Here is a 12,614-nt window from a genome sequence, read left to right as displayed (position 1 = left end):
AGAGATGAGGACGAGGTTTAATATCGCTGTAGTAATGCAAGAACAATGTATGTTTACTATTGGAGTGGGGGGATGGGGGGGTTAGTGTGAGTGTAAGTACATTTTTGTGAAGAAGTAAATGCTACAGTATATTGTATATCGTTACCTCCTATCTCCATATGTATTTCTTCCCTTCTTTTTTGTCAATTATGGCCGATTTGATCATACTACAGCGTCACACAGAAGCATCAAAAGTAGCAGATCTACTCGATCTGCAACTTTCCATCCTTTTAAATTTGAAACCTGAAAAGCAACAGTTTTGGACTTGCAGTATGAGAGACGATAGTCTGGTAGAAAATGCTAGTCATTTCGGCAACCCTGTCTCTCCAGCTCCAGCTCTCTCAGGAAATACATTTTGTAGATGTTATGCAGTGCAGAGAATGAACCCCGTAAAGATCATTGATCAGCTCCCATTTAGTTTTGTTTTTGTTTTCAACCCAATTCCGATTTCCTTGTTTATCCTGTGTTTCCTGAGTTCTCTCTCCTAATTGGACACAATCAATTGGTATGCTCCGTCCTGACCTGTGATGTCAATTGATTTTCTGTTTACTAAAGAGCTGGAAAGACAGGGAGGGCCGTTTGATCAATATCAGTGATAAGAGCTAACAGTTCTCTTTGTCTAACGAGACGAAGCTTGTTGGCATGCGCCGTATACGAAATTATTACACCCCGCCTTTAATGTCTCCCATAATAATGAGGGTGAAGTTTCACTATTCTTGTTAGTCATAAGGAAGACGTCTATGGCTTGTGAGATAGTATTGCAAAACTCATCAGACGAGAGCAGAGAAACATCCAACCTCCAAACCCGAGTCTCCTTGGGCTTAGACCTGGGAGGGCCGTTTTACTGAACAAACAGTAATCACAGGAATGATCAATATATGAATATAGAGCTATTTATCGCATATTTTAACAGAACGTACACCCCTTTCAATAAAGGCTAAAGAGATCACAGTTAAACAGAGAATGTGAATGTTTGTGTCTCAAAATAATTCTCTCTTGCGCGTGCACACACACACACACACACACACACACACACACACACACACACACACACACACACACACACACACACACACACACACACACACACACACACACACACACACACACACACACACACACACACAGTCTCAATCTATAGTAGAGGAGGGGTTTTGAAGAAGAAAAGGGGCAGGAGTGGTGGTTGTGGGGGGGGGGGGGGGGGGGTCCGCAAGGCTCCCGTAGGACCTCCCACTGGGCTGTGATTGGCTGAGCACCCTGTGAGTGAGTCCAGGGGAGGCCAGTAGGAGGGAGAGTGGTCCCGGAGCCTGCTTGGGGGCAGGCAGCTGCCGGGACCCACTGCCTCTGCCTCTCTTAAAGCCTAGGTACTCTCCACCACAGCTCCAATCTGATAGAGAGAGAGCAGGAGACTGCTGGGGACCGACAAGAGAGAGAGAGAGAGAGAGAGACAGGCAGACAGACAGGCAGACAGACAGACAGACAGAGAGTGATTGAGAAAGAGAGAGAGAAAGGGGGGGGAGTGAGAAAAAGAGTACAGGTTATAGAGTTATAGACAGAATTCAGCAGAGCTTTGGTGCTACTGTTCTCAGTTCTCACCCTTTCCCTGATTGCCTCCTCTCTAGCAGCTACCTGACGCACACATACAGATAACACACACACACACACACACACACGCCCGCACCCGCGAGCGTGTGTACGCACGCACACCGTACACACACACACACACACACACCCACACCCACAGACACACACACACACGCAAACTCAGAGGAGGAATTTCACTTCACGGCTTATAGGGGGGCTGCCTCTCCAGGGAAGAAGTGGAATTAAACACTTACTTTTGTTTTTTAACCACCGGCTTTACCACTCAGGGAAACAAAACAGAAAAAAGGATTACCACAAGGCGTCTAGCCCTACGTTGGCCTGCCGGCAGTCCCCTCTCCCTGCTTTTGGGGGTATACGTCTGACCTCGGGAGACTTTTTTGGATACGCGCGTGACGAGTCGAGCCTGCACGCTCGGAGAGACATGGCACGCGAAGGACAGACGCCGGGAGCGTTGCGGCGGGGCTCCCCCTGCGCGGCAGAGGCCCTGCCGGGCCTCTCGCTCTTCCTCCTGCTCCTCCTCCTGACCGCCACCGCCTCGTCGGCGGCCGACGAGTACGACTACTACAGCTGGCAGTCGGACAACTTCCACAACGGGCGCTTCTACACCAAGCAGCCGCAGTGCGTCGACATCCCCGCCGACCTGCGCCTCTGCCACAACGTGGGCTACAAGAAGATGCGGCTGCCCAACCTGCTCGACCACGAGACCATGCCCGAGGTCAAGCAGCAGGCGGGCAGCTGGGTGCCCCTGCTGGCCAAGCGGTGCCACGCCGACACGCAGGTGTTCCTGTGCTCGCTGTTTGCGCCCGTCTGCCTGGACCGGCCCATCTACCCGTGCCGCTCGCTGTGCGAGGCCGTGCGGGACAGCTGCGCGCCGGTCATGGAGACCTACGGCTTCCCCTGGCCGGAGATGCTGACCTGCGACAAGTTCCCCATCGACAACGACCTCTGCATCCCCATGCAGTTCGCCGCCAACCACGTCACCCCTCCGCCAGGTAGGACAGCAGAACCACACGCAACATGCGCGGTCTCGCCAACATACATACAGAGTAGATGACAATTGCACATACAGTATACACAGATTTAAAGGAGAATTCCATGCTAGAAAACCTTCTTACCTTTCTTTGTAGTTGTTACGTCCCCACCAAAGAGGTCAAGGTGTAAAAAGGAGCTTTTGCACAAAATAACACCTGGACCTCTTTGGTGGGGACGTAACAACTACAAATAAAGGTAAAAAAGCCTTCTAGCATGGAATTCTCCTTTAACTTAAAATGTATTTACACTGTCACTATGTACACTATCGCTATGTTCACGGTCAGAGATAAATCATGCCAATTTGACTGTATACATGCATGCACATTGTTTAGACATCACAAGGGTATAATACCTAAAGTGATGTATATCAGAATGTTTTTGATATGAGAACAAAATAGCTCTTTTCTTTTTTCAAGATATTATACTAGGATATGCTGATTAATCCTACCGGTAGTTTTATTTATTCATATAGAACCGTCCTGTTGGTGGATGATGATTGTCATTATGTACTGATACTGTAGCACAGTCAATGACAGCCATCATAATTTAGCTTTATCAAACAAAAAGAAAGAGCACTACTGTAAAAGGCATAAATTCACCAAAGATGTTGTATACAATTCCTATTATTTACATTTGTATTGAATAAAACGCCTGGGCAAACGGAGGATTGTGATAACAAGAATAACATTAAAGAAAAACTGAAGCTGACAGGCAGCCGAACCAGAGCCTCTGGTCTCTATGCTCTCTAGCACAGCCAGGGGAATCGCTGTGGAGTTCATACTGAAATTTTACAGACAAAGTTTTAGCGACAGCTATAGGCTCTGCAGAGGACGGGCCAGCATGAGGGACAGGTGGGACATCTCAGGAAGGCTCCCTGTCACAAGCCTGCAGGAGACGAGACGAGGCAGAGACAGACAGACAGACAGACAGACAGACTCCACTCTTGCTGATCGTTTGCAGAGTTAAGACTAATGTATTGTGATGCATTGTGATGCAAAGTTAAGCGTGTGCGTTCGAGGGCACCTGCACAGTGACGCAGAATGTCAGCAGACAGCGTATGGGTACCGATCCATCAATCTAGACAATATTTCTGGGACCTACACTAGACTGGAAAAAGAATGTCTAATTCCTTGTGAGTCATGGTCCCCCACAGCTGGAAGCCTTGCATGCATTGTGTCATTAAACGTGTGACAATGCAACGGACGGTGGCGAGGGAAACGGCTACGCAATGAATGACAAACCATGACAACAGCGTTTCTTTGTTGAATTTCTGGCAGAGATGATTGTGGCACAAACTAAGAGACAGACAGAGAGAGAGAGAGTGTGTGTGTCTGTGTCTGTGTCTGTGTGTGTGTGTGTGTGTGTGTGTGTGTGTGTGTGTGTGTGTGTGTGTGTGTGTGTGTTCCCCATAATACAGATTCTTAACAAAAGCAGTCGGGAGAGAGAGAGAGATAGAGAGAGATAGAGAGAGAGGGTCTTTAGAATGTGAAGGGGACAGTCCCCACTGTGTCTCAGCCCGCTCTGGCAGCCAGCAGGCCAATTAGCTAGCAGGCCAATTACCGAGCCCTGCTAATTAGTGGACATGACAGGACAAGAGAGCGGGGCCGGAGAATGGGAATGGCCAAAGTGTGATTGTCCCTGATAGAGAATAAACAAAAGGAGAGAAAGGAGGAAAGGAAAAGGAGGGAGGGAGGACAGAGAAGAGAAAAGCTCCTTTCCTGTTGCATACAAGGGGTAGCTCTCTCCTCGTTCAAGAGGGACTTGTAGAAAACGCGTTACCATCTCATTATTCCACTCTGTGCCCTTAACCATTTGTTACCATCTGTTTTCCGTGTGTATGCTTTAATACGATTTCTCCATTTATTTAAATTTGATTTGTTTAATGTCCAATATAATTTAGGTTCAGATTCTATTTCGTTTTCATGTGAAACAATGTCGACAGCGGTGCTGCAATGTTGTAAAGGGAAACATTTAGTAACAGCAAATGTTTGAAAACGTTTGAAAAATACTGAAGAATCACATCGGTACTGCACGTACAGTTGGAAGATGAAATGCAACGTTTTTTAAACCATAGCAACGTTTCGAGTTATTTTTTTTATGAGAAGTCGTTGGATAAATGATAAAGATCTATCTTCCCTTTGGATCAGAAACGCTGCGGAGAAGCCCGTTCAAGGTGCCTGCAGATGTCTGCGCCAGTGTTGCCAGATTTTTGTGAGAGAAATAAGCCAACAGGTCTTTGAAAACAAGCCCAAAAGAAATGACTATATACGTAGGCCACACGAGCACTTTAAACCTATAACCATCAGCAATTTGAAAATAGACGATCTACAAGCTCATGTTGCATCGCAACCCTATTTTCAAATCTTTAAAAAAATGCAAAATGTGAAATACTTTTGAAACATTTTCACACAAATCAGAAATCAACACACAAATCAACACAAATCTGGCACAGAATACATACTGTAGGCCATACATGAGCCACCATCACTTAATGCGGCTACCATTGATATATTCTTGATTTCAGCTAATGACTAGTATTCAAATGTTATTGTCTTTTTTATGTCCAATGTATTAGTATTTAGTTCATAAAGTTAACATAATGATAACTAAATGCATTTGAAATCAAATACACATTTTTTTTTTAGGATTCCAATTCAAAATTAGCAAAACATTATTCAGGATTTCAATTCAAATATAGCAAAAATAGCCGATCTACAAGTTCAAAGCGCGTCGCAATGCAACACGTTTTGAGCTTGTAGATCGACTTGTAGATTGGCCCTCTGGAGAGAGTGTGGAAATTATAGTGCAGGCCCTCTCCATTGTCAAAGTTGCCCACCCCTGCTGTAGGCTATTCATTTGGTGGTCATTGACATGAATATATGAAGGAAGAAAAACAACTACACATAAGACACAAGCCCACCCCAAAAAAAACTATCGGTACCAATTTACAAGAGATTTTACAGAAGCCCAAAGTCGCTTATAATAAGCAGACATGGCAACACTGGTCTGCACAAGGGGAAAAATGAAGGGAAAACGGATGGCTTGAAGCTGCTCTGGTGAATTCAAGCGGCGCTAGCTTATTCCATTATGAAAATGGATGTTCTGTTTTTGTAGGACTAGTATCAACTATGTGACATATTGGCTTTGCAGCCCCAATAACTCATTCTTTTTTTCTTTTTGTACATGTTCCTCGAGAAAGCGAGACAGCTTGAACTTTATCTGTCATGTCCGCACACAAACTGTTTGTTGATCTTATCTAATAAAACACTCCATGGAGACAGCCCAGATTACAGAGAGTGGTTTGATATTGTGCATTAGCTGCATGGTGTGTTATCGTCATTACACACATTTAGAGAGAGAGAGAGAGAGAAAGAGAGAGAGAGAGAGAGAGAAATAACTGAACATGGCTCCTGAAATAACAATTTAGAAGATAGAAACAGTTTTTAGGATTGGGCTTGAGATGACGTGTGTGTGTGTGTGTGTGTGTGTGTGTGTGTGTGTGTGTGTGTGTGTGTGTGTGTGTGTGTGTGTGTGTGTGTGTGTGTGTGTGTGTGTGTGTGTGTGCGCGCGCGCGCGCGCGCGCGCGAGCGTGCGTGCGTGTGTGTGAAATTGAGAGTGAACTGGTATCAGTTGTAGCCTGGAGGCGTAGCCACTGACATTCTGTTCTTCTATGAAGAACTGGAGCTTCTCTGATGTGCCGATGAGGCCATCCTGAGGACACACACACATACACACACAACTATACTTACTATATATTTTAGGACGGACGGACGGGGACATTTGTAACCCTAACCATGAAGCCCAAGTCATACGTACGTCGCTCACAAAGCATCACACTGCGACACATTTGTGAGCGTGTTTGTAGATGTTTGGTGCGTGATTTCACAACAGGGTGAAACCAAGTATGAATCAGCCAGCATAACGAAACCTAACCTCTAAATGTCCCTGTCCTAATCGTAAGCCGTACTCCTCAAATCTTCTTTATTAGTATACCTGTTAGGGAAACAGGCTTCAAAATCTCTATTCATCAAATATGCTTGTGGACGGACACACACACACACACACACACACACACACACACACACACACACACACACACACACACACACACACACACACACACACACACACACACACACACACACACACACACACACGCGTGTAATAACGGCAACAAACGCACGCATAAGATAAGACAGAGGCTCCTGCAGGTGAGAATTATCTCCTAGAATAACTCTGCGTCCTAGACACCCAGCGGTGTCAGAGTGCACCGGGGGGGAGACGCTTTGGACGCGATCATCTGTGGATTCTTGTGGTAATCCAGATGGATCTGGAAGGCCCATATCAATCACAGCCATCTAGTGCCGTTTCTGCCTGCTTCTCGTCCCCCCCCCCCCCCCCCCCCCCCCCCCCCCCCCACACACACACCCAACAGACACACACACACACACACACACACACCCACACACACCCCCCCGTCTGGGACTCCCAGATGCTATCTGAGCTATTCTGCAATTACATGATATAGCATGGTTGGAGGGCTCCTGTGGAAACTAGCAGTACAGAGTTAAATTCACTTTCCACCTCACTGTCAGTGCACAAAGTGAGGGAAGCACTCCCCAAAAAATGTGTGAGTTGTAAGAATGCGTGTGTGTGTGTGTGTGTGTGTGTGTGTGTGTGTGTGTGTGTGTGTGTGTGTGTGTGTGTGTGTGTGTGTGTGTGTGTGTGTGTGTGTGTGCGCGCAACCGCGCGTGTGTCCACACTTCCGTGCATGGGTGTGAATGGGGTTGTGTGTGCAAGCAAGAGGGCGCGTTTGCTTGTGAACGCGTCGGTCCACATTTGTGCGTACGCATATGTAGGTATGTACTGTACATGCATCTACGGCAGGTTTACGTGCCTGTGTGTCTGTGTGCACGTGCGTGTGCATGTGTTTTGGGGCCCGTGGGGTGTGATTACATGAAACACAAGTCTGGAGATACTGTAGCAGGCAACACAAACAGAGCGCTGGCTGGCAGGAGCCGCAGTGGAGTCGGGTTCTGGAGAGAGCCCAAAGGAACCTGGGGAGGCAGGCAGCCGTAAGCACAGCCCAGACTCATTCTGTCAGACTCAACACAGAGAGCCCCACCCTTCAATCTGATCTGGCCTACCTTCAGCAATTAACATTAGTCCTTTGTAAATCAGAATATTTGGCCATGCTCCTTAGAATCTTGTCAGATTTTGCAGAGACATGGCACACTAACCGATTGCTTTAATTTCTACAATACAATTGTAATGTACAGTGACTTTATTTACAATGTTTAACCAAATAAAGGCCAGGAACGTGGCATTACGTTAATTTATCCCCCCCTGTGCCAGAACATAATATTACGTCTTTCTTTAATCTAATTTAATCTGTTATTATAATTATAATTATAATTATTATTTTTATTTTTTTATTATTATTTTTACTCACATGTTAGACAGCCTCCACACGGATCTTTGGAACCTTATGAAAGTCTAAACTTTTATCGCGCTAAGAAAGTGAAAGCAATCCGTGCCAATACAGTGAGAATTTGGCTGAGAATTCGGCTGATAATTTGGCTCCAATATGGACGGCTATCATATCCGGCGGAGGCGGAAGTGACGCGTTTTGTAAACTCATTGCGCAGATTTCTTTGGCACTGGTTGTGGGTTAAAGTGGTGGGGCACAAAGTGTTAACTGTATTTTGCAATGCATTACAGAAACATTATTGCATTTTTCCACAGTAACATATTGTAACAATTACAGTCAGTTGTGCTCTAACTGTATAACACAGCTTTACACAGTAAAGGAAAAACAATACAAAAAAAGAAACAACCCAAAAACTGCAATCCTTTATGCACATGGAATCAGGCAAGCGGTAGACGGCAAACAAGAAGTCATTTTAGTGGACGGGAGCAGGACGGTAAACGGGACAGGACGGGATGGCAGCCAGAACCGGCCACGGTAACGGCAGAAGGCAGACGGCATCAATGTTAAAATATTTAATCTTTTTACCGTTCTGTGCCGTCCAGCAGGTTTTTGCCGTTTGCCGTCTACCGCTTGCCTGATGTGAATGCAGCATAACTTGGGATTCAAATTGGATTCTGCCACAACATGACAGACCCACTCTCTACCATTCAGTCAAGAGGTAGTTCTCTCCTTCTCCAGGGGAGATGCTGGCCATACGAGCCTCAGGCCGGACTGGTTGTCAACCAGTATAGCCCTACCCGACACGGGGGTCTAAATGTCCCAATGGAAGAGTAGACCACCCCTAACCACCGAACACATACTAGTCATACTGTATTAAGACCGGCCTTAACCGGCAAGCAGATAGCAGATACTCTACTGCCCCGTTCTGTTGAGGCACACACAAACAAGCAAGCCCTAATACCACCACTCTCAATTGTTTTTTTCTGTCAGCCCAGGCCTGATTTTGACTGAGAGAGGAAAGAGGCAGCACAGCTCGTAGTCACGATGCCATAATTTTTCCAACGTTTCGGCAAGAAGTTGCCTTCTTCAGCCCAGGCCTGATTAAAACAATGGTTTAAAGCAATAAGTTCCCAACTACAGTTTTAAATCTTCCCGACACGAGGCCAATGTTTGTATACACGTTTGTCCGGGGAGACAAATTGCATGGTGTGAAAGATATTGTCTGTCCTGGTGGTGGCTTGATGTGGCCAGTGATCAGTTACATTGTCATGGTGGTGCATTGATGTGGCCAGTGATCAGTTACATTGTCCTGGTAGTGCATTGATGTGGCCAGTGATCAGTTACATTGTCGTGGTGGTGCATTGATGTGGCCAGTGATCAGTTACCTTGTCGTGGTGGTGCATTGATGTGGCCAGTGATCAGTTACATTGTCGTGGTGGTGCATTGATGTGGCCAGTGATCAGTTACATTGTCTGTCGTGGTGGTGCATTGATGTGGCCAGTGATCAGTTACATTGTCCTGGTGGTGCATTGATGTGGCCAGTGATCAGTTACATTGTCCTGGTAGTGCATTGATGTGGCCAGTGATCAGTTACATTGTCCTGGTGGTGCATTGATGTGGCCAGTGATCAGTTACATTGTCCTGGTGGTGCATTGATGTGGCCAGTGATCGGTTACATTGTCCTGGTGGTGCATTGATGTGGCCAGTGATCAGTTACATTGTCCTGGTGGTGCATTGATGTGGCCAGTGATCAGTTACATTGTCCTGGTGGTGCATTGATGTGGCCAGTGATCAGTTACATTGTCCTGGTGGTGCATTGATGTGGCCAGTGATCAGTTACATTGTCCTGGTGGTGCATTGATGTGGCCAGTGATCAGTTACATTGTCCTGGTGGTGCATTGATGTGGCCAGTGATCAGTTACATTGTCCTGGTGGTGCATTGATGTGGCCAGTGATCAGTTACATTGTCCTGGTGGTGCATTGATGTGGCCAGTGATCAGTTACATTGTCCTGGTAGTGCATTGATGTGGCCAGTGATCAGTTACATTGTTGTGGTGGTGCATTGATGAGGCCAGTGATCAGTTACATTGTCGTGGTGGTGCATTGATGTGGCCAGTGATCAGTTACATTGTCGTGGTAGTGCATTGATGTGGACAGTGATCAGTTACATTGTCGTGGTGGTGCATTGATGTGGCCAGTGATCAGTTACATTGTCCTGGTGGTGCATTGATGTGGCCAGTGATCAGTTACATTGTCGTGGTAGTGCATTGATGTGGACAGTGATCAGTTACATTGTCGTGGTGGTGCATTGATGTGGCCAGTGATCTGTTACATTGTCTGTCGTGGTGGTGCATTGATGTGGCCATTGATCAGTTACATTGTCCTGGTGGTGCATTGATGTGGCCATTGATCAGTTACATTGTCCTGGTGGTGCATTGATGTGGCCAGTGATCAGTTACATTGTCCTGGTAGTGCATTGATGTGGCCAGTGATCAGTTACAGCCACAGTATAAAGTCAGACACGCGGCACCGCCAGGTCCTCCCCGGCAGCACAATGGACGCTACTCATGTGTCTCTGGCTGCGAGCATGAAAGGGGAAAATGTGATCCAATGCTCTGTGCATAGAAGACTGCCTAGGCCTTTTTTGAGAATGTATTTTCTCTTGTTTCTCTGCGTAGGATTCCTGCAGATGCGAGGAGCGTGCTGTGTTTTAGGGGGCCCCGGGGGGGCCCTGTTTAATTCCTCCTCTGTCTGTCCGCGTGTTGCAGTTAAACAGATGTTAGCCCCCTCACGACATAAATCACACACCGTATTTCATCCCCGGCAACAGTACCGTTTTATGTCATAAGTGTTGCTGCTCGTAAGTTAAAGGGCCCAAATGAGGCGTGAGATTGTGACCCGGCGCAATACTTGAAACGGAACATTCTGCCCATAAAAGCCTCGGTGATGCACTGGCTGCAGGGAACAAGACTCGCAGCCAGGGATCAGATGAAGACACTGTGAGATCTTCTATATGACTGCTTCTTGTGTGTGTGTGGGTGTGTGTGTGTGTGTGTGGGTGCGTGTGCACATGTGCGTGTGTGCATGTGTGTTAGTGAGTGAGTGTAAAAGCCTAATTCAGACCAAAGGTTTGCGGTGAGACAAAAACGCTTTATGCCCGATTTTTACTTTGCTTTACGACTATGTTGTGCAATGAAAATAGCCCAAAATAGCCAAACTACTGTAGGAGCAATGAAGCATAAATTAGAAATAGAAATGAGGAAGATTGCAGCAAGTTGAATTATAACTAAGAGAGAGAGAGAGAGAGAGAGAGAGAGAGAGAGAGAGAGAGAGAGAGAGAGAGAGAGAGAGAGAGAGAGAGAGAGTGAAACAGAATGAAAATGCAAGACGGAAAAAATCTAAGAAGAAAGAAGAAAGCTCACAATGCATATCGAAGCGACGCATTGTGACCTATATTTTTTATACGTTTGAAAACTTGTGAAATCAAATGGGAAATTCAGCATAATGAGTACTTTTGTACTTTAAATATATTTTGATACCAATACTTTCACTCAAGCAAACTTTTAATTCCGGACTTTTACTTGTAATGCATGTATTTCTACATAACTTTTTCCACCACTGATGACAACCATCTCAGATATGTTAAGTATGCGTGAGTCAGTTCCAGGACTCCAGGCCTCACACCATTTCCCCTCAGGCTTACTGTCGGACGTCATAACTGCATGGAGGACCCCCTCTCTACTGCTCATGGTTGTACACCATCCTGCCATCCTTCACCCCATCTCTCCTCCCCCTCTGTCCACCATCCTGCCATCCTTCACCCCATCTCTCCTCTCCCTCTGTCCACCATCCTGCCATCCTTCACCCCATCTCTCCTCTCCCTCTGTCCACCATCCTGCCATCCTTCACCCCATCTCTCCTCTCCCTCTGTCCACCATCCTGCCATCCTTCACCCCATCTCTCCTCTCCCTCTGTCCACCATCCTGCCATCCTTCACCACATCTCTCCTCTCCCTCTGTCCACCATCCTACCATCCTTCACCCCATCTCTCCTCTCCCTCTGTCCACCATCCTGCCATCCTTCACCCCATCTCTCCTCCCCCTCTGTCCACCATCCTGCCATCCTTCACCCCATCTCTCCTCTCCCTCTGTCCACCATCCTGCCATCCTTCACCCCATCTCTCCTCCCCCTCTGTCCACCATCCTGCCATCCTTCACCCCATCTCTCCTCTCCCTCTGTCCACCATCCTGCCATCCTTCACCCCATCTCTCCTCTCCCTCTGTCCACCATCCTGCCATCCTTCACCCCATCTCTCCTCTCCCTCTGTCCACCATCCTGCCATCCTTCACCCCATCTCTCCTCTCCCTCTGTCCACCATCCTACCATCCTTCACCCCATCTCTCCTCTCCCTCTGTCCACCATCCTGCCATCCTTCACCCCATCTCTCCTCCCCCTCTGTCCACCATCCTACCATCCTTCACCCCATCTCTCCTCTCCCTCTGTCCAC

At 46.9% G+C, this 12,614-nt stretch overlaps 1 protein-coding gene across 1 annotated transcript in view; it reads left to right on the top strand.

Moving 5' to 3' along the window:
* Positions 1-1,441: 1,441 nt before the first annotated feature.
* LOC306930872 (secreted frizzled-related protein 5-like) overlaps positions 1,442-12,614 on the top strand; it is a gene marked incomplete at its 3' end in the record, with an annotated part of 23,032 nt that continues 11,859 nt past the window's right edge. The window contains exon 1 of the mRNA XM_079511968.1: positions 1,442-2,636. Within this exon, the coding sequence (XP_079368094.1) occupies positions 2,066-2,636 (571 nt within the window). The 5' untranslated portion in view covers positions 1,442-2,065. The remainder of the gene's footprint in view (positions 2,637-12,614) is intronic.

This window comes from Electrona antarctica (assembly GCF_951216825.1).
Source record: "Electrona antarctica genome assembly, chromosome: 10".
In the NCBI taxonomy this organism is placed as follows: Eukaryota; Metazoa; Chordata; class Actinopteri; order Myctophiformes; family Myctophidae; genus Electrona; species Electrona antarctica.
Note: the sequence above shows the minus strand (reverse complement) of the source record. Positions and strands in the feature narration are given on the sequence as shown.